The 23,009-nt window shown below is 40.1% G+C and overlaps 1 protein-coding gene and 1 long non-coding RNA gene across 6 annotated transcripts in view; one reads left to right on the forward strand and one right to left on the reverse strand.

Moving 5' to 3' along the window:
* The window catches only part of LOC122357672, a 31,796-nt gene extending 18,099 nt beyond the window's left edge, over nucleotides 1-13,697 (forward strand). The window contains exons 3-4 of one of the 2 annotated variants that reach the window (XR_006252518.1): nucleotides 12,441-12,723; nucleotides 13,377-13,697. This is a non-coding gene — a long non-coding RNA (uncharacterized LOC122357672). Of the gene's footprint in view, nucleotides 1-12,440 lie in introns of both variants that reach the window. The other variant, XR_006252517.1, reaches the window with a different exon arrangement.
* The window catches only part of gria1a (glutamate receptor, ionotropic, AMPA 1a), a 64,164-nt gene that overhangs the window by 2,907 nt on the left and 38,248 nt on the right, over nucleotides 1-23,009 (reverse strand). Inside the window, exons 12-15 of one of the 4 annotated variants that reach the window (XR_006252513.1) lie at nucleotides 8,872-9,070; nucleotides 8,542-8,789; nucleotides 4,413-4,555; nucleotides 2,186-2,320 (exon numbers count right to left, since the gene is read on the reverse strand). Coding sequence is in view for 2 of the 4 variants with exons in the window: in XM_043257140.1 (XP_043113075.1) it covers nucleotides 2,186-2,320; nucleotides 3,856-3,970; nucleotides 8,542-8,789; nucleotides 8,872-9,070 (697 nt within the window). In the remaining 2 variants the exon portion in view is untranslated. Of the gene's footprint in view, nucleotides 1-2,185; nucleotides 2,321-3,855; nucleotides 3,971-4,412; nucleotides 4,556-8,541; nucleotides 8,790-8,871; nucleotides 9,071-23,009 lie in introns of all 4 variants that reach the window. The other 3 variants (XM_043257140.1, XM_043257139.1, XR_006252514.1) reach the window with 3 other exon arrangements.

A 23,009-nucleotide genomic window follows, 5' to 3' on the forward strand; every position in this document is an offset into this window, starting at 1 on the left:
TACGATTCAGTTTCCAGCTGAAACAACACCTAGTGGCAATACAATAGTAACAAATTGTATTACTTTTTACATGTTATCAATTTTTTTGTGTGGTTCCTAGTATGCACAATACCAAGTTACCACAAAACAGGTTTACCATAATGCATGCTATTCAAACGAATACATTTGCATCACTGAACATGATACATATATGGCTTTCTTGTAGTAAACTTGCTCAGTAGCTCATCTAGTAAAATGTTACACAATGTTTTTTTAATTTTTTAACTTTTTAAACTGAATGTTTAATCATTGGACATTTCCCTTTGAAAGTGATGCAAAACATGCGAGAAATGTTGCCACATGAGTGTTTTTTTTTTTTTTTTTTTCTAGTGAGCTTGGGTTGCAGTTCCTCTCTTTACCCCCTTCAAAACTGCACTGAGCATTTGCGTTCAAAATGATTTGCTATGGAAACGACCCGTATTTTCATTAAAGATGTGGTGTGGGCTAATGCTGTTGTGTTGTCAAGTTTTAATTGCTTGGCTAATGCTTTTGCATTTTGCCCCCTAGGACCACCATATTTAGGCCCTCAAAACCAAAGCTGACACTGTAAAGCATCTCTGAAATGTGGGTAGACAATAAACAGTCTTGATAGGCGTGTAACACGAGCTTAATTTGCTACGGCGGTGCGGAAGTGAGAAATGTCATCGTTTTATTGCTGCTGTTGTGAAGAGCAATCTGCTATTGTAGTCGCAGCTAGTGGGCTTGAAACCAAGGCTAATGATGTGTCCCTTTAAATCGCATTTTTCCAATCTAGGAATGATTTCATTGCCCTACACATCAGTGCGTTGGGGTATGAAGTTATACGCCTGATGCAGACTAATTAGTTCGCCTATAATGACTCAGATTCCTGCTCGCCTAATATGAAAAATGGACGGCTGTGAAATGTGACTCCTGTCAATTGAATTAACAAAGCAAATCTATATTAATCTTTGCTATTATAATATTACACGAGTGTGTAATACCCAGCTAAACTTGTTACAAATCCTACTTTGGGTAATTGCCTGTCATAAAGATACTTATTACAAAAATCACACCAAGATATCTATATGTGCAACGAACTGCATTTATCTCTTTTTGCAATGGTGTTTCTTTGATGGTCTTTTAAGGAAGCTTATTTCTGCCGTATGATAAAACAATAGATGTCAATTCTGAATTCTGTAAAAAAAAAAAAAAAAAAAAGAATTGTCAGTCAGTTAAAACATTGCAATTAATGCAAGTTTTTTTAATTCCACAACGGAAACAGGCTTCGGTAGGCCTGTAGATCGCTTGTTTATGATAGATACTTTTAATCAACTATGCATTAGCAAAAGTATATTAGGTAAGATCTGACACGGGTCTTATTGTGTAAAGGAGCACACGAGCTGACTGATGCATAATCATGAGTCTAGACGGACTATTTTTGGAGTCATGGTAGAAAACAGAGACCAGCAGTGTCTCCGGGGAACACTTGCTCTGTTTCATGAATGAACAGAGACACGATGTGTATAAACAAAGCTCTAGTCTACGGACAGAGCGTCTAGCGGACAACGGGAAACCGTGGCAGAAGGAAATAGAGGGAGAGAAAGAAATAATGAGAGATTAAATAAGGGCTATTAAATAGGGCTGTCAAGGCGTAGTCTGCATGTAGTCTGCAGTCTAACTATTAAAAATAAATGATAAAATAATAAAAAGCTACTTAAATTCATTTAAAAATAACTACTTAATATTAAAACATTAGTCACACATTTTCTATTAAATTAAATATTATATTACATTTGGGGATATTTTAAGCAAATATATTTTGATTAACATGGTTAAATAGTAATATTAAAATACTTATTTTAAATACATTTTTACTAAATTACATTTTTGACAGCCCTACTATTAAAATAGGAGTGTAAGAGACAGAAAAAGAAGAGGTGAGGAGAAAGGGATGATACTGAAAGTGCGCAGCAGAAGCTTTGAATCTGGCAACGGTTAGATGGGGGGCAGGTTAGGCTGCTACGTGGGCAGGATGTGGCCTTGTTCTCCGCAGTACTCGAGGTTCCTACCCCAGAGTGCTTTATATCTTAACAGTGTCGGCACCGTACAGGCCGTAACTCTGCAGCTCAGTGTAGCTGCTGTCTAAGGCGGTGCAGTGAAAGGCCTGAGCGGCCCGCGCGGACACCTTCATTCTGCGGGACTCTGTTCTGGACTTGTAGCAGAACTCCACCAGGGCCACCAGCATGGCTAGACCCAGACCACCGATCAGAATGTAGAAGACCCCAGCCACATTGCTGAGGCTAAGAGCACTGGTCTTGTCCTACAGGAGAAGGAAAAATGTCTTAGATGAGAGTTACTGGATAAAATGTTAACAAATTCACACGGACAAAGACAAGAAGCATTTCTAAAACAGTACATATACACTTTTATGCATTCATCCATCACATCTAAACGTGAATATAAAAGCTAAACTTGAATAAACTTGAGAACCTTGAATAAAGTGGAAAAAATACTGTTGTAACAAATGTACTGCTAAAATATCATGAATATTGATTAATATAAAAATTCTGTCTCTGTTTCTAGTATTAGATACTAATATCATTTAACGTTAATAATAAATGCTATTATAATATTAATTAGCACATGCAATTATATAAATGTTAATGCAATGATATACAAATATAATAATTTAATAATAATTGATATTCATTAAATAAGAATACAAAAGTTAAACAGTTAAAATCCTTTTAAAATTGAAACACGAAACTTAAATTTGTTCAATTTAATTTATAATTACAAACATGTATTCATGCACTAACACAGGCAAGCCTGTTTCCACCTTTGACTAATTTTTCACTTATTTAACCTGCTAAATAACATATTTACTCATTTATAAGCTACTAAACAATCACATACAATATCACAGCTGTAAATAACTATATTAGTGGTTGGCACCCATGCAGCCCAGGTTATTAATCTAAGGAGATTTGGATTTGTACTTGATCAAAGGTGATATAATAACAGTCTTGGTGTGGAACCGGTTCTCTAAGAAAGGCACATAAGGGAGGTGTGGTGTCGTCTGTGTGTGCCATGCAGGTGGGTTTGGTGCGGTGGGGGTGTGTGTGTCGGCCGGGGCCTATGACAGCACAGACAGCTGTCCACTGGGTTTGCATCCAAATACATGCACACTCCAAGGGCAGACAGGAGGGAGAACACAGAGGCTGAGGACCACAAGAGAGGCTTGACTCTTACAGATCATCAGAGCAATATGACCAGTCTCTCTCCAGAGCTCCATTCAGACCACCAGGCTATTTTAAACAAAGTGAGTGTAATGTATAGTGAGTCATCCAGTCTATAATAATGGCCTTTCCTTTCACGGCTCCCAGAGCTAGACATACTATTATTTACACTTGAATTAATAATAGAAAATTCATCATCTGCCTATTCATTTTAAATGTGTACCGTATACTAAAGTTTATTTATTTACTCATTTTGTATGCTATTTATTAGAATTATTTGTATTATATTTTGAAATATTTCTATGTATATTTTGATATCCAAGTAAAAATTTGCTATTGTATAAATCTTTTTGTAAATTCTTTATAATAATAAAAAAATCTAATACATAAAAAACAAATATTAAGCAGCGAAACTTTGAAAATATGTCTCTTTATTTTTGTTATAACATTTTGATAAAGCAAAAAAGCTGATTCTACTACCAGCCCAAATGAAAGAATACAACCCTGGAGAGAGAGTAAGAGCCGCCTATGTCCAGATTCCTAACTGAAGCTTCTGGAAGGGGACTGAGAGGACTAAACTGAGGGGAACAGAGCAGGACCAAATGTGTGAACTGACCTTTCTTCCGGAGTCCTTGCTTCCACACTCCCCCTTATCGTACCACCATTTGTTTTTCAGTTTGTCTAAGACGGCTTGCTCACTGAGTTTCAACACCGCTAGGTTAACTGGGATTCTTCAACCAGGAAAATAACATAAATAACATTATCCATGTTATTTTATGTTATTCAGCACACATTAAACACATACCCATCAATATCAACTCAACTGTTCTGTTTCTTTTTCTTTTTTTAATTGACTGCACACATATCAGAAACATGTTGGTAGTTCATTGTAAAAGTGATATGGGTTAATACTCCATCTAGCGATGCTTCCTTGCTCCCTGCTGCAAGATGTGTATTATTATATCACTTCGGGTAACCGGCAGACCGCAAACACTCCACCTGGAATAACGTGAACGTGGTCGGCTATCATGCTACAATTTGATCAGAATGCCCTTGCTATTCATTACCAAGGCAAAATGTGTAGTAAGCTCAATTTAAGGCAGATTGTTTTGGTCTAGAGTGTTTGGTCGGCGTGAGTTGCCGGTTACCCCCCCATGGTAGTGGTGGTTTTACCCGCTGGGTTTGTCACATTGGGGCTGACCTTGGAATCACCTCCTCCGCTGCCACACTCTCCCTTGTCGTACCACCATTTGTTTTTCAATTTGTCCAACAGGCCTTGTTCATTCAGTTTTAACACTGCCAGGTTTACTGGGTTTCTTGAAACGATAACGAAATAATATTTTGGTCAGTGTCAGCCCAGATAAACCATTTCAGAGACAGCGTAATGTGAAAACAGACTCAGACTAGTTTAAACACAACAGCCACTGCTCTATGTAGGTTGGAATGTTAAATGAATGGCATTAGCAGTGGTTTCCCCCCCCCGAGTCTGTATATAAAGTACATTAACATGTGCATTAATGGAAAACAATGCGTTTGTTAGTGGCCTTTGTGAAAGACAGGTTTTATAAAGCCAGGAACAAGACTTTAGAGGAGGAGAAAAAAGATGTCTTTAGTGTTTAGTGTCCGCTTTTGGCTTTTCCCTTTTGGGGAATGTAGCAATGTGAATTGAAAACAACAGTCTGGAGACATTAGATGAATTCTTAAAGAGATAGTTCAAAAATTCTAACTTCTTTGCTTTGTCACATACAGAAGGATATGTTATGAAGAATATTCATGCGCACAATGGAAGCAAATGGCGACCGAGGGCTGTCAAAATACAAAAAGTACCATAACAGTGGCTCTATGAGTGTGCACTATATTCCAAGTCTTCAGAAGCTGTGAGGTGTCACAAATCTTTGTGCCAATGATTTGAACTACAGCTCTCAAAATGTGGATTTTAACAAGTTAATAAGTTAACATGCAATACAATCTATGTCATTCATATATGACATAAATGTGTTATATAATGTCTTTCACAATTAGAGGTATTCTTAGTCATGCCCATGGACCAAATTTGTGATGCATAAGGCACACAAAATGAGAAACACTTTGTTAGTTTTGAAGCTGTAACCTGATTGATTGGATTCTATAGGATTTCTGTGTTACATGCCTCACATTCTTGAAATTTCTGCCTGGAAACAAAGCCATTGTGCCGCCAAATCTCCTAAATTTAAAGCTGCATGTTTAAATTTGTGACAATAAGCGCTTATCAGGATGAACTAAAAGCTGGAATTATGTCAAGTTCACATCACTATCGTCGCAGTAAACTAGCGCATGTTCTTAAATGTACATAAATCTACATTTATGGTAATTTTTGTCAATTTTTGTTTTGGAGCTTGGTCACCATTTACTATCATTGTTTTAAAGGGGCAGCATGAACATTATGCTAAAGTTGTAGCTATATAAGCAATACAATTATTTGATCAACATAACATTACATGGATTTAATTTTTCGATTGTAATCCCCATGCTCCACATAGTGATATGTGACACCACATCTAAAGCATCTATCTCTTCATCTCTTTTCATTTTCTCTTTCATTCTCAGGTCTTAAACGCCTCATACAGTTCACAGGCTCAAACGTACATCTCCTCGCGACCCATGTAACCGACTGGCCAATCTGTGTCGTGAGCAAATGTCGTGTGCAGCTCTGTATGTGTAGGAGAGTGATTCTCTGGCTTGATAAAACCCAGGAATTCTTTCTAATCCCAGAAGTACCAGACAGAAAGAAGTCAGAGAGTGTCTCAGGAATGAGGAACAAACAGCTACATTTAGTTTGATGAGCATTTGTTTCAGGAGGTGGCAGTGCTTTGGGTGAGATGATTTTATTGACTAAACTCAGAGAATGGGCACAGATGGATAGAGATAAAAGGGCACACACATCAATCTTTAGGGCTGTCGCATCTTGACTGCAAAACAAACCGATTTAAGGTATCAGTTGGAGATAAGACAAGGAAAACGTGGAACAGCTGTCAAAATGCACCAAAACAACTGATTATTTCTTCAGTCAGTAAATTAACCAATAAAAAACTAAGTGAAATAAGAAGAAAAACAAGTTCAAAAGCTCAATTAACACCTTAGTTAAGAAATTATTCATTAAAGCATGATGAGGCTAGCAGACCGTAACCCATCAGATAGTGAGGTGTAACAATGATCTCTATTAAAGGCTCTGATCAGTGTCATTAAAGCTACATTTACATTGTAATGGCTCATGCACAGATCTCGAGTCTATTTTTTGCTACTCGATATTTTACATTAACCAAGAAGATGCTTTAAAATGTTACATTTAAAATGTATTTATCATTCTATGTTTTTATTAACAATGTATCTGATTACATTTTAAAAAATAATTAAGCTGAACAGTTGAAACAGTTTTTCCAATCTGATGTTAGTGATTTTCTAATCTTAAAATCTCAGAAGTAATATAGAAACCAATGTATTTTTAATCTGTGCCAGATATATGTAATTAATAACATTAATACAGTGTAAATGCAGCCACATTTTAGTGAGAGCAAAATTTAGTGAAAATACATGGAGCATTATGGTATATTTTGACAACTGCGCCACATGGTTAGTCCAAATCACAGCTCAACCTAGATGTTCACACAGGATTGTCAGTGTCTACCAATTTTGACAGAGACAGCAAATTTGCCCATTATCTTGCACGTGATGAAGCCACGCAGTATATGCCTGTATAGCACATACAGGTACATGTAAACACGTGTCAGTACGGGAGTCGCTCTCTCACAAAATCAGATATACACTGCACAGCTGGTAACTCACCAGACAGAGAAACACATTCATGAATTCATTTCCAAGCCTCTTTCACTCTTGCTGTCACAGTAATGGCTAGCTAGTATTGAATTTAATTTGAGTCCTGCCCTAGGTGGCAAGATGGAAGTCAGTCATTTACATCTTGTATCCGATGTCTCTCTCCCACTCCATCTACGCTCTCCCCCTGTTCGCTTTGCTATAAGGTGACCCAAAAAATGACTGTACAATTGCTATGAGGTCGTTTCCCCAAGGAGCTTATCTTATTAGAGAGAGATGGAGTTATTGAGGTTATTTCAACAGCTCCAAATTGCCCTTGCGAGGCCCTTTGCACTGCAATGAATGTAATATCATGTGGGCCATGGTATTAGTCAGATGGGTACGTTCAAGCACGATAAATGTGACGTTAATGATGGTGGCACACAACTGAAATAACTGTTCACCTTATATTGCAGAGAATATAAAAGAAACGTGTTAATGTTGACATTCATCTTCAGAAGTGGCTTGCATAAGAATAACAACTGATTGCCCAATTTCTCTCATCCGCAAGTCAGTCTGCAAAGAGAAAGCTTTCGTAATGAAGGAGGAGAGAAAGTGAAATTAGCATTCGGTAAACCTATAGCTTCAAAGAGCTTGTCGCCGTCTCAATGGGCTCTGCTGAGAGGAGCTGCTGTTTAATGAAAGGACGGCGTACACACGTGTTTCCTAAAGAGCTTCTGAAGAGGGCGCATCATTTTCCTGCCGTTTCTTATGCAAGCACTTCTGGTGGAGTGTGCTGAAAACCCCTTTGAGCAACATGAGGTACAGGCAGGATTTTGAACAGCTCCACACACAAGTACGTACACCCACACAACAGCATGTTCTGTTATAGCAGAGGCTGCTTAGTACAGTACTTCCACCCTTGGCCTCGGTTCAAAGGATGGCTTATTTAATATAGCTATCTCGTATAGCCTTTAAAGGACCTTCAGAGAAGAGAAACCAGGCGGGTTCACTGAAAAGCCGCATCTTATTCATAAAGCGCCCACAATCCAGGTGTTAAATTTGGCGCTGCGCAGTAAGTCAATCTCAGCACAAATGCGTTGTTCTTCTATGTAAATGAAGCTTATTATAGAGTTTGTCTTGTTTGCGAAACTCAGCAATATTTGCCTGCAATCGTGTCAGCAAAAATCCATCAAATGATGGAGAAGAGCACATATAGACTAGGCAGTGTACTCAAACACAGCTCTGGCATTTTAAAGAGCTGATTTAGATATCAGGAGTGCAATGATAGATTCAGTAAAGTATGCCAGATTGCATTAGTCTGCTGTGTCCTTTATAACTTGGTACTCAGAACAGGCTTGCAAATTTATGAAATGCAATGTGAAAATGGTATTACCCTATAACCCCTTTAGTACTGTATCCAGCCTCTACCACAACCGAACCACCATGAGAAGTTAATTTAGTAATGGTTAAATCCATATAGTTAGCATACAGTGGACAGGTAAAGCCTTACCTGAGGGGGGACCCTTTGGGGGTGGCGATGCCGTAGCCTTTGGAGTCCAGGTTTCCTCCGACCTTCATAGTGTCACAGGGTTTGCGCTGCTCGATGTACTCATTCATGGTGGACTCCAGCAGGTAGGCATACTTCCCTTTGGATTTCCTCACCCGTATAACTCCTTCATCTGTGGTTTTGACAAACACCGAGGGGTCTGCAGACTTCATATAGGACCACATCTTCTCAAAGACTGCAATCTTTGATCTCTAAATGAGGAAAGAAAATTAAATATATTATGCATTTACCGATATATTTGTTTTTAGATTAATATTTCATGTCCCCTTTTACCCTGAAAAACTCTTTGGTGGAGCCGGCATCTAGAGTCCCATAAGCAATCTCAGTCTGTTTGGCCAGATCCTCTGCACTCTCGATGGGTGACACCATCCTCTCTACTGTGAGAAATGCAGCTAGGTTGGCTGTGTATGAGGAGATGATGATCAGAGTGAAGAACCACCACACACCACCCACGATACGGCCAGAGAGAGATCTGTGGAAACAAAATGACATACTTATATAGTGTACACATGTGTTTGTATGATAAAACCAAACATCAAACCAAGTAATATTTATTTAACAGAAATATAGTACAAAGCACACTGTTGGTTTTAAGTATGTGACTCTGGAGCAAAAAAAAACAGTCTTAAGAAACACAGGTATATTTGTAGCAATAGCCAACAATACATTTATGGGTCAAAATTATTCTTTTATGCCAGAAATCATTAAGATATCAAGATCACGTTCCACTTTCCTACCATAAATACATCAATGTAATATGTTTTGCTAAGGACTTAATTTGGACAACTTTCTCAATATTTAGATTTTTTTTCACCCTCAGATTACATATTTTTAAATGGCTGTATCTTGGGCCAGATATTGTCCTATCCTAACAAACCATACATCAATACTAATTTATTCAACTTTCAGATGATAAAAAAAATACCCTTATGACAGGTTTTGTGGTCCAGGGTCACAAATAAAACAATAGATGTACTGTGCAAAATGAAACTGCTAGATTTTAGTTTAAGTCTTTATTTTTTAATTTGCTCTGCTATTAAATAGTTTGAGCTTGGGACAAATGGAAAAATACAACGTTTTTTGATCAACACTACAGTAAAAAAAAAAGCAATATTTTGAGCTATTACAATTTAAAATGTATGTATTCTACTTTAGTGCATTTAAAATGTAATTTATTCCTCTGCTGAATTTTCATCAGCCATTACTCCTGCATTGCCATAAATGACAGAAATCAGCCATTTCATTCATTTATCGGTCATCATCCATAACCTGAACATAATAATCATCTTATCAGCAGGGATTTTATTCAGGAAGAGCTGAATATTTTGTATCTTTTCTGCTAAACTAATTCAGAGAAACTAATGGAAATCACATGCTCAAACGGAGATCCATTATCAGGAGTTTATCGGGCTATTCATTCAAAAAATCGAATACCATCCTGAGGAGAAGTGAACATTTTCTACACCCTAACCGTATTACAAACGCTCTCCTGTGTGCAGCTTCTTCATGCACACATTGATGCTTACAGTGGTCAGAAGTCTAGTCTGTTTGATACACTGCTCTCTGTCTCCACTCAGCTATAAACTCTTAGTGAAATGTGCTGAAACGAGATAAGGCCCATCACAATGCGACTCACCAGCAGCGCATTAATCTCACTTTTAGAAAGTTGCCAGTATGTTAAATGAATATATGCATATTAATTGCCAGGGATTAATGCTGATGAGAGCACTCAGCCGCCTTCGTAATTGCACTGTAACCAATAATAATGAAAAAAGTAAAAAACAACAAAAAAACCCCAGATTTGCCCAAATCCCCTAGGATAAGTCTCTCTCTCTCGCTCAAGTGAGTCTAAGGAGCGTACAACGAGAAACGGTGTGTGTAAAAGGTTCCAGGGAAAGTAGTTGTTCGATATGTGTGGTGGAACAGGAAAAGCTCCTCAGATAAAACACGTAAACAAAAACAAACGCACAGTTTAATCATTTAAGCTGGGAGGGAGGCGGAACCCGGCGAGATGAAAGGCTGACGAGATGGCAACAAACAGAAATATGAAAAGGCAAGAACCTGTGAACCCCGTGAATGTGCAGCGATTGTCAAAAGAGCGAATAAATGTGTATTTAAAAGAAAGAGCATAACGAATATTTGATTTTGCTCTTCAAGGGCTGGACAGAGATATTGCCGGTCACAAATTCCAATTTCTCAAGGTAAAAAAAAAAAAAAAGGAAGAACAATTTCACCCCTGGCCAAGTCCTGAATCCAGAACACTATGCGACAAGAATATTTTTTAAAACAGAGCTTTGGGGTTGGGCTCTAATCGTACGACCTGAATGAAGCTCAGGCAGGCATATGAGATCAGTTTAACATCTCCTAGGGAGTCTTAGAAGGTCTACCTGCAGGCCTAGAAGACATAAACAAAACCAGGGTCGCTCTCCCCTGAGTTCCTGGCAACCGGGCGGCGTAATCCTCTCTCTCTGCTGGAGTAAAGACCAGGGTTAACAGCGTACATGGTGAATCCACCTTGATAGGGGGCGGCATGGATAGTCAACAGGTCTATTGAGATTTACAAACCTGAGACTCTTATTCATGTCTATTTTTCATCTTCATTGTGTGAAATGTGTTTACAAATATAGCTGTGCACAGAAAGCTATGTAAGCACCTAGTGTAAGATGGGAAATTTATTCGCTGAATGGTTTAGTACACCGCAGTATTATAATGTAATGACGCTGGTAAATCAATATTCAGTGTGACCAGGCTACACCGTAAAAATGATTCATGACAGGACCTGCCGAAGTGTGTTGAGTTAGTGCTAAACCGGTCTGATGAAGATGCTGATGTGTTGTGTCTGCTATTTATTCAGCCTCATAATTCATATTAGCTAATTACCCTTAAACACGCGGTACATATTCTGACAAATACAGCTTGCCATATTTACAACCACCAAATAACAAGATAATTAAATGCGAAAAAGGTACATTTATTTGAGAAAATAAAATGGATGATTCAATACTAAATGATGTCTTTGATTAGTAATTTCAGTCTCCATATTGTGATTTAGTAATTGCTTGATAATTAAAACACTGAAGAATGCTGCAGACAGTAAATGTGACATCTTACACTTACGCTACACTGACAAAAGATTAAATAAAATAGATGAAAAGTGATTAACTATTAACTATTTGATTATAAAATAATTTAAAGCTAAAAAAATAAACATTAGAAATGTAAATTTTGCAAATAAAATTTAAGCCGTGACACTAAAATGAAGCTAAATTCAAATATTTAATAAAAACAAACTAAAAATGGCAAAAGCATGAAATTACTAAAGCTTACAGCGAAATGAAAATAAACAATAAATATAAACTTTTTCATGCTACATATAAATGAAAAGATAAGATAGTTGAAAGATTAGAAATAATATTAATATAATAAATACAATTAATATTATATTATTCAGAATATTCATATTTGAATGTATTTTAAAATTTTATTTGTAACATTATTATTTTTAACATAATATTCTCTTGATTTACACAAGCGCATTTATACCGGTGTATACAGGTACCCACAGTTTTTGAGCAATAATCGTATATTTAAAAAGATTTGCTCTGCCTCAAAGCAAGGAAAAAACAGCCAGCAGTGTTTTTAAAAAAAGCCTTTAAGCTCGAGCAGAAGCCTTTGCCAAATGGCAGTATCAGCAGAATGAATGAAAACACAATTAATGCATAGTAATCCATATATATATATATATAGCCCGTGCCCACTTAAAGTATGTGCATTTTAAGCAAATCAATTAATCACCTAATTAATATCCATAAATCAAGCTGATGTTGCTGTCTCCCTTCCAGTTTTCAGATCGTTCCTAAACCCGAGCCAAACATCAGCAGCCTGTGAAAACCCCCCGTGTCAAACTCTGAAAATACACCACAGGCAAAATGTGCATAAGAGGCTGGGGCACCAGAAATTCAAAGCTGGCGGAGGGAATTGCAGCTCACAGCTCTGATGTTGTTTGACAGCTTTTGCCAGGCACCGTTTGAGCGGTGTGAAGCTGACACACTGATCTCATTCCTGGTCACATGTCAAAATCTCTCCGTGCTTAAATCCACACCGCCGCCTCCTCTTCCTCACAAGGTCAGTATTTACGCTCTGCATGTATGGAGACGATTATGCAAATGGCGTTTACAGCAAACGAATGCAATTAAACGAAAGGAAAAACTGCGAGAGATTTCCCTAACATCTGCATAATATGCTGACTTCTCAAGCGCTTGTGTGTGACTGTTGTGGTTTCTATGTGCACTTTCCATTTCTTTTAAAAACAATCTTGGCTCAGAGTCTCGTATTTAGACGAATGTGTAAGTATCTTACGAAATCCATTTATGAGATAAAGCTACCTTCCCATGTTATATAAATTATAGCCATAATCTTCTGCACTGCCCTCTTCAATATCGACTCCCTCCGCAACAACAACACACACACACACACACACACACACACACACACACAGTATTCATCTACAAAACACAAATCACCCTCTGATAAATCATAACAACCAATCTCTGTAATCAAAGCCATATGTCCTCACGTAAATTATGAATTTGCACACACTAGATCACATAAAACAGCTTTAAACACATAGCATCTTGTCAGCTAATGACATGTTCTGTATCGCAATCTATCCCCCACACATTTTCATCTTTTATATTTTACTTTGTACGTTTAGTACGCAAATTACCTCCAGTGGCTGCTTACCTGCAGGTAATTTCAGGTTTTATTTTTCTTGTCAGGACATTTGGTCTTTATAATGTAGGCTAAAGCTGCCTCCCACACACACACACACACACACACACTCACACTCACACACACACGCACGGATGGTGGTACTCAGTCAGCATTGCTTTCACACTGTGAGCTGTGCCACTCCAGAGGAAACACCCATGTCTTTCAGCGTTGCCATGGCAGCACTCTCTCCTCTCCAAACAGGCGGCTGAGATGGGTTTTGTCACCGAGCAGCTTTCAGTCGGCGCTGAACTGACTGAACCTCGTCTGCGGCCAGCATGCATCTGTGCAGCACACTGTTTGCCCACTGCGTGTCCGTTGTGTGTTTTCTTTTTCATCTGTCATTAAATTTAATACCTGTATTGTAAACTCTGAACAATCTCTACCAAAGTCCCTTACAGAAATGTGTATGTGTGTGTGTGTGTGTGTATAAACCTTAATTAATCTAATAAAAATACAATTATCACGGTTCATGTTACTTCAGTGCATTAAATAAATGAACAACTTTTGCTAAAAAGTCAATATGTAAATGAAAATCAATAAAGGTTAAAAAATGCTGTAGACGTACAAATACTTAGGCATTTTAGTTTTTCTAAAAATGTTTTATTATAATTTTCTCATGTAGTATAAACCTTTCTTTTCATTGCAAAACACAATGTAGTTAAAATACATCTTCAAAAAATCTTTTCTATTCCACAGAAAATCCAAAGAAAGTCACACATTATGATAACATGAGGTTCAGTTAATTAGTTTTTGGGTGAACTATCCCTTTAAGAAATAATATAATACATTCTTTTTTGTGCTGTTTGATAAATAAGGATACAGGATCAACTACCGTGTTAGGCATACGTGGAAAATATAAGTTTAATCTTTAATAAAGCTATGTGTTTTTCTGTTATTTCATTATCTGAAACAAGATAGTGGCGCTGGTTGTTTCTTCGGAAAACAAATGAGCTGATGTGAAGCAGATCATGAGTGCTTAGGTAAATATGCAGAACACTGGACTCTGACTCAGGCAGTTTCTCTAAATAACTAATAAGCGATGTAACTCCTCAGAGGAAACGCAGAGAGAACTGCAAAACAAAGTCTAAGTGGAGTCCTCCAGGGACTGCTTCACTGAAGATAATTAAAAAGAAAACTGTTGCTGCTCCTGTTCTTATGTTCATTCCCTCTCTTCGGGAGGCCTGTTGCACAACGCATAAAAAAAACAGAGCTCATCAAACTTTTATCTTCCCCAAAAAGCATGTCTGATAGTATCTTTTAATTCTGCCTTTATAGATCTTTGAATGCAGCACAATGGAATTAGCTAAAGCAGCACAAAGAAGAAAAGAAATGAATATTGACAGACAAAATAATCTAAACAATTTAAACGAAACATTAAGAAAACCAAGCAAGCGCCACAGTAGCATGAATATTACAACCACATGCTGAATTTAAACATCAGTCTGCATTGCCAACCAAATATAATTGTTGCCATAATGGATATAATGTGCATAGGGGAAAATATTTCAGCACTACTGAATCTTTTTAAATTTCATTTAATATTCAAACAATCTTTTAAAAAATGTCTAACAATTTCCACAAATATTAACCAGCAAAACTGTTTTCAACAAACTGTTAAATTACGCTTATGCATGTATATTTACGTAAAATAATATATTTCAAATATTTATATAGAATATATGTAAATACTTTCAAAATATATACAGTATGCGTGTGTATTTATATATACATAATAAATAAACAGTACACACTCATATATAATGTAAAAAATATATTTTGGATGCAATAAATCATTATTTGTTTGACAGCACTAGATTCTATATTTTAAATGTGTAAATTATAAATTAAAATAAATATTTCAATATAATTATAACAATTAGTTTAAAACATGATACAATATTTTTTCCACGCATACATAATACAATATTTTTTTTACTTTTAATTAAATAAATGTAACCTTGGTGAGCATTAAAGATTCCTTTCAAAGACATTGCAAAAAAACGCGCACATATTTTTGTAGCTGAAGCACAATAAACATCTAAGCTTCAAATGATTTGCGGAACTTGTCCCAGCAACTTCCTTTTCGTCAGTCTCAGTATGAGTAAGGGTCACCACGCAAGTCATCCACACAAAGAGAGATGCTTCAAAAGAAATGCCCAAAAACCCTTTGAAAATGACGAGAAACACAATATTTTATCCTCTACAAACTTGACCTCTGTAGCGGGTGGGATGTGGGCCACTCGTGTGTGTTGATGTAATGACACAAAATGATGTTTGATGTGCCGTTTGCAGGCAGGCAAGAGCCATCATCCACTCAACAGCTAGATCCGTTCTTCTCTTAGTACAGATCACCTGAACCGACTTTCTATGCGCTTCTCGAACACAGACGAACAAAACGAGCCAAGTGACAGAAATACAGCAGAGCTCAGAGGAGCGAACCAATCATGACATAAGGGATATTGTGCTCTGTGACTGAAAGCATGTCATTTCTTTCTGGGGGCTGCGGGGGATTCCTGCCAGAGTCAATGAATCATGAAGTCACTGGGAAGATTTAGATGAGCATAAGTGAATCTGAACACTTAACTTTCATAACTGAGTGTTGACAATCATAGAACCTGTGCCACTTCAAGTAAATGCTCTCAAATATATGTTCTTGTGAAAGAATCCTGAACAAGTGTGATGGGTTTCGTGCGAATATCATGCTGCACAGCTGTTCAAAATGTATAATAATTGTATAATGAGCACCAAATCAGTATAACAGAAAATTCAGCTTTGAATTACAGAAATATGTAATGTAATATAATGTTTGATAATCTATTTTTTAATAGAAAATGGTTTTAAACAAGGTTAATTAGGTTTTAACTGTATTCTGGATCAAATAAAGGCAAAAATATTAGTAATTATAGTATTATGTAGTACATATGCATATAATTCCATCCTGTTCTTAAATATAACATATAACTGTATTTATTATATATTGTAAACATATATCTTATTTTTTTTAATATTTCAATGCAAATGTAGCATTAAATAGTATGTATTATTGATATAAAATATATCCCAGGACCACAAAACCTCATCATGATCAATATAAGCTTTCCATTGATGTATGAATTGTTCAAACAGGTCATAGGTTTGGAAAAAAGAGGAAAAATATTGCAATTTTAAGTACCTTTAAGGTTGTCCAAATTAAAGCCAAATGAAAGCTATGCATATTAATAATCAAATGGAACAAGATCTTTACTTAATACCTGTCATGAACAGCACCTCTGTGGCTCTCTCCGACCACCACCGGAGGGAGCTCTCACCGGAATACTAATATCTAAAAGACTACATTTCCCACAACCCCGTACCTTGGGCTGATTACAGCCACCAGGTGTTCCTCATTACCCAGGCTTTATAATGGACTCCCTCACGACCTCTCATCGCGAAGTCTTGTTTGTGTTAACTGCAATTCTGAGCGTTTATTCCCGTGTTTGTTTTCCTGTTGCCGATCTGTACCTTGTCTACCTCTTGTGATTGATATCTGCCTGCCTTTTGACCTTCTGCCTGTTATCGTTTACGTCTCTTGGATTTCCCTCGTGTATTATCGTTTGCTCCTGTTTGACCCTGTCTGCCCGACCACGATTAAAGCTAAGTCGCAAATGGATCCCCACGTCTCCGATGAATCATTACAGAAGACTTCGCCACAAACGGATCCAGCGGAAATGTATCTTCTTATGTCTGAAGTCTCGTCTCAAGCTGCCACTCTCGCTACACATCAGCAACAGTTGCACAAGCTCACCACGCTGACGGAGGAGCTAGTGAGGTCGATTCAGGCGCTAACCCTCACGACCACCAATCCAACCCAGCACACCGCCCCACCTGCCCAGCCCACGCAACCAGTCATGACGCCGCCTCAACCTAACCTTAATCCGCCTCTCAGTCTACCTGACAAATTCGACGGGTCAGCCTCCAAATGTAAGGGATTTTTATTACAATGCTCCTTGTTCATTCACCAGCAACCGGGTTTATACCCCACAGATGACAGCAAGGTTTCCCTGATCTGTTCCTTGCTCACCGGGAAAGCGCTCGATTGGGCCACAGCTACTTGGGAGGCGCGCTGTATGTCTTTCCCCTCGTTTAATGATTTCCTGCGCGAATTCAGGGAGGTTTTCGAGCATGTAGCCGGAGGGAAAGAACCAGGGGAACAGCTGCTCGCCTTATCACAAGGTACCGACACAGCTGCGGATTACACGCTCAACTTCCGCACGCTTGCCGCTCAATCAGGCTGGGGGGAGTCGCCACTCAAGCTTATGTATCGGAGGGGTTTGAACACCGAGCTCCAAGCAGAACTGGCGTGTCGTGATGAGGGCAAATCTCTGGAGGAATTCATGGAAATCACCATAAAATTGGACAATGTTCTCAGAGCACGCCGTGGCAAGTACCCGATTCCCTCTTTCTCACATCCTGGCCATTCACCAGCACCGGAGCCCATGCAGATCAGCTCAACTCACCTTGATCCGGAGGAGAGAGAGAGAAGAGTTCGGGAACGCTTATGTCTCTACTGTGGTCTAGCCGGTCATTTTCGAGCTTACTGCCCAACACGTCCTCAGCGCCAGCGCCAACAACCTGCTTCGGTAAGACCGCACACTCATCCTGACTCCTTTGAAATCGAGGTTCTGTTAAAAGTAAAGTCGACATGGATTTCTGCAACAGCTCTTATTGATTCAGGAGCGGCTGGTAATTTTATTGATAAAGCCTTCATGGACTCTAACAGAATCCTCTTGTTCCTTGTGTACCCCATGTCGCAGTGGCGGCGGTAGATGGACGGCCAGTCGGATCTGGAACCATTTCTTCCGTTACCCAACCTTTAACACTGCAAGCAAGCCCCCTTCATTCGGAATCCATACGCCTGTTCGTAATCCACTCTCCCAAGCATCACCTCATCCTCGGACTACCCTGGCTTGAGATTCACAACCCCACTATATCATGGACAGATCGTCAAATAACACACTGGTCAACTAACTGCCATAACCACTGTCTTAAAGCCCCAGTACACCGGTCTCCTTCTAAACCGCTTCCTGCTAAAGAGGAGGTCATCAATGCATCTGAACTCCCCGCGGAATATCAAGATTTAACCCTTGCTTTTAGTGAAAGGGGAGCAACTCAATTACCACCTCACCGTCCATACGATTGTGCCATCGACCTCATGCCGGGTCGCTTCCCTCAACGCGGTCGCGTCTTTCCCCTCTCACAACCCGAATCAGAGGCGATGAGATCCTACATCGAGGAGGAGTTGGCAAAGGGATTCATCCGACCCTCTACGTCACCAGCATCGGCAGGGTTTTTCTTCGTCAAGAAGAAGGATGGAAGCCTTCGGCCTTGCATCGATTACCGCAGTCTGAACGAGGTAACTGTCAAATACCGTTATCCACTGCCTCTCGTACCAGCCTCCCTAGAGCAACTCCGTAAGGCTAAGTTTTTTACTAAATTGGACCTCAGAAACGCATATAACCTGATCCGTATCAGGGAAGGAGACGAATGGAAGACTGCTTTCTCCACTACATCTGGGCACTATGAGTATCTCGTTATGCCGTTCGGGCTCGCAAATAGTCCTTCTGTCTTTCAGGCTTTCGTAAACGAGGTATTTAGAGATATGTTGCACCAATTTCTCATTGTTTATATGGATGACATCCTTGTGTACTCTGACAACTTCGAGTCTCATGTTACCCACGTCAGAACAGTTCTTCAACGCTTGATTGACAATCAACTGTACGCCAAGCTCCAGAAATGTGAATTCCATAGGACCCAAGTGGCTTATCTGGGGTACATCATCAGTTCTGACGGGGTGACGATGGACGAACACAAGGTCAAGGCAGTCGTGGAGTGGCCGCGCCCCTCTACAGTCAAGGAATTACAGCGTTTCCTGGGGTTCTCTAATTTTTATCGCAGATTTATCCGCAACTTCAGTATCATTGCCGCGCCACTCACCTCTCTGGTTAAAAGAACCTCTCATCGCCTATCGTGGTCACCCGACAGCATCCAGGCATTTGACCAGCTCAAGGAAAGGTTCACGACCGCTCCCATACTTCATCACCCAGACCCCAATCGGGAATTCATAGTCGAGGTAGATGCATCTAATGTGGCATCGGCGCCATCCTGTCTCAACGTCACGGGCAGCCAGCTAAACTCTTCCCTTGTGCTTACTTCTCCCGCAAGCTTAACCCTGCGACGAACGCAACTATGATGTCGGGATAGAGAGCTCCTTGCCATGAAATCAGCCCTTGAGGAGTGGCGGCACTGGCTAGAGGGAGCCAAACTACCATTCACCATACTCACCGATCACCGAAATCTCGAATATATCCAATCCGCCAAGCGTCTAAACTCAAGACAAGCCAGGTGGTCTTTGTTCTTCTCCCGCTTTGATTTTAAAGTCACTTACCGCCCAGGGTCAAAGAACACCAAAGCGGATGCTTTATCCAGGCAGTTCGAGAGCAGCCCTCAAGAAGTCTCTCATGAACCCATCCTACCGCCAGCCCGCATTATCGCTCCAATCCAGTGGGATATCATGACCGAGATCACAGAGGCCCAACTTTCCGAACCAGTCCCACCAGCCTGCCCTCCTAACCGGATGTACGTACCCCAAGCACTACGTCAGAGAGTTCTGCATTGGATTCACGACACTCCCAGCGCCGGTCATCCAGGCATCACAGCCACCCTGCAGTTAGTTAATAACAGATTCTGGTGGCCCACCATACGTTCAGACACCATCCATTTCGTGCAACAGTGTGAAACCTGTAATATCGTAAAGACCTCCCATCAACGCCCAGCAGGACTTCTACAGCCACTACCCATACCTGAACGACCTTGGTCTCACATAGCTATCGATTTCGTAACGGATCTGCCTATCTCCAACTCCTTTACCACGGTACTCACGGTCGTGGATCGGTTCTCCAAGGCATGCAGATTTATACCCTTGCCCAAACTACCCACAGCTTGGGAAACCGCTGAAGTCCTTCTACAGCAGGTATTTCGCTTTTTTACGGCTTACCGAGGATATCGTATCTGATCGCGGCCCACAGTTCACCTCCCGAGTCTGGCAAGCCTTTTGCACGCAACTCAACATAAACGTCAGTCTAACTTCAGGTTATCATCCTCAATCCAACGGACAAGCCGAACGTTTAAATCAAGAACTGTCACAATTTCTCCGAACGTACTGCCACGACAACCAACAAGACTGGAGTCGCTATTTAGTCTGGGCTGAGTATGCCCAGAATTCCCTTAGGAAACAATCCACTGGACTAACTCCCTTCCAATGCGTTCTGGGCTATCAACCGCCATTGTTTCCTTGGTCTGGAGAACCCTCAGCACTGCCCGCAGTCAACGCATGGTTACAGAGAAGTGAGGAAGTCTGGAACACCGCCCACGTCCATCTCAGAGGAGCTGTCAGAAGGTTCCAAGCTCAGGCTGATCGTCATCGCCGAGATGCACCCGAGTACTCACCTGGTGACTGGGTTTGGCTATCAACCCGAGATCTCCGCCTCCGACTACCCTGCAAGAAACTGAGTCCAAGGTACGTGGGTCCCTTCAAAATCATCAAGCAAGTTACACCAGTTTCATATCGTCTTGACCTACCTGCTAATTACCGCATTGCCTCTACTTTCCATGTCTCACTGCTTAAACCCGCCGGTGGTCCGGGAGGAGAGAGGGACCAGGAAGAGGTTGCTACCAACGACGCCCCTCCCTTAATCATCGACGGCGAGGAGGCCTACCAGGTTCGAGAAATCCTGGACTCTCGACGCCGAGGCAGAGAACTACAATACCTCATCGACTGGGAAGGCTATGGACCCGAGGAGAGGTCTTGGATACCTGCTCGAGACATTCTCGACCCCACTCTCACTGCCACCTTTCACCATGACCATCCCGACAAACCTGCTCCCAGACCCCGTGGAAGACCTCGGCGTCGAGTCACTCCTCGCTTCCGGAGCCGCTCGCAGGGGGGGGGCTCTGTCATGAACAGCACCTCTGTGGCTCTCTCCGACCACCACCGGAGGGAGCTCTCACCGGAATACTAATATCTAAAAGACTACATTTCCCACAACCCCGTACCTTGGGCTGATTACAGCCACCAGGTGTTCCTCATTACCCAGGCTTTATAATGGACTCCCTCACGACCTCTCATCGCGAAGTCTTGTTTGTGTTAACTGCAATTCTGAGCGTTTATTCCCGTGTTTGTTTTCCTGTTGCCGATCTGTACCTTGTCTACCTCTTGTGATTGATATCTGCCTGCCTTTTGACCTTCTGCCTGTTATCGTTTACGTCTCTTGGATTTCCCTCGTGTATTATCGTTTGCTCCTGTTTGACCCTGTCTGCCCGACCACGATTAAAGCTAAGTCGCAAATGGATCCCCACGTCTCCGATGAATCATTACAATACCCTAATGATTTAAGGCGTAAACGAATAATGTATCGTTTTGATCTACAAATACACCCATATGATTGTGGGAACCTGTGTCTGAGGAGATAAACATTATCTAGGGTGGCTTGCATAAATTAGGCCTGATGGGGAGGTTTGACTGACAGGCCTGACATTTGAACAGGGATTTTTTTCTCCCAAAGAATAAATAGCACATGAAGAGGCAAACCATAGTTACCATCGAGCGGCCGGTCCACTCACCATTCAACCTATCAGCGCTCATTACACGGGAGGACAAAGTGTGTAAATGCAGACGCAGACGATCACAGAGAGAAGAAGCTCTGACTGCCCGTGATTAAAGAAGCATAATGGAAGCCGTAAATGCCGCCGCCGCCGTACTGGCTCTTTCGTCCACTCTCTCCTCTCATTACTAATTAAATGTCATCACACAAACAGAATCGTGAATATCCAGCCACTCATGACTACTCGTACAGCAGCGTCTGAGGTGACATGTTCAAGGCGGCGAAACATGTCACGCACATCCGCAGCCTGTCCTTACTTGTTTATAGAACTTCGGTGACACGGAGAGAGAAGGTATAATCACTACAACATTGTCGATTCCACTCTGCAGAGTCTGAGTCACGGCGAGAAATGACAGGGAGAAATGACACGGTCTAATTAAGATCCTCTGAAGCCTCTCTGTGCCCCATCACAGGAGACATCCACAGGAAAGCGGCGTGCTGCTCTCCCTCACACCGCTGACATTTCAACACCACTGCTGAGACAGAACAATCAATTCATACAGGAGCTCACACAGACTGTCTGTATGTTCTGATGTGAGGACTGTACACTGTGAGCAAGATTACACTACAAGATTTATCACTGTGAATCAGTACAGGTAACAACACAGCAAATGGGTTTCAATTATATTTTTATCATATAATTGATGAGAAAGACCTGACAGCATGTCAGTATGTAAGTATGTATGTATGTATGTATATATACACACACACACACACACACACATATACATATATAGTGTTGTCATTGCAAAATAAGTGTTTTTACATAATATGTGTGTGCACTGTATATATTTATTATGCATATATAGACATACAGTATATATTTTGAAAATATTTACATTTATATACATTTAAATATTTGACAATATATATTTTATAATATATAAATATATCTAACATGCAACCACATTTTTCTTAAATATATTGCATTTGCATTTA

This window comes from Puntigrus tetrazona, chromosome 14, assembly GCF_018831695.1.
Source record: "Puntigrus tetrazona isolate hp1 chromosome 14, ASM1883169v1, whole genome shotgun sequence".
NCBI lineage: Eukaryota > Metazoa > Chordata > Actinopteri > Cypriniformes > Cyprinidae > Puntigrus > Puntigrus tetrazona.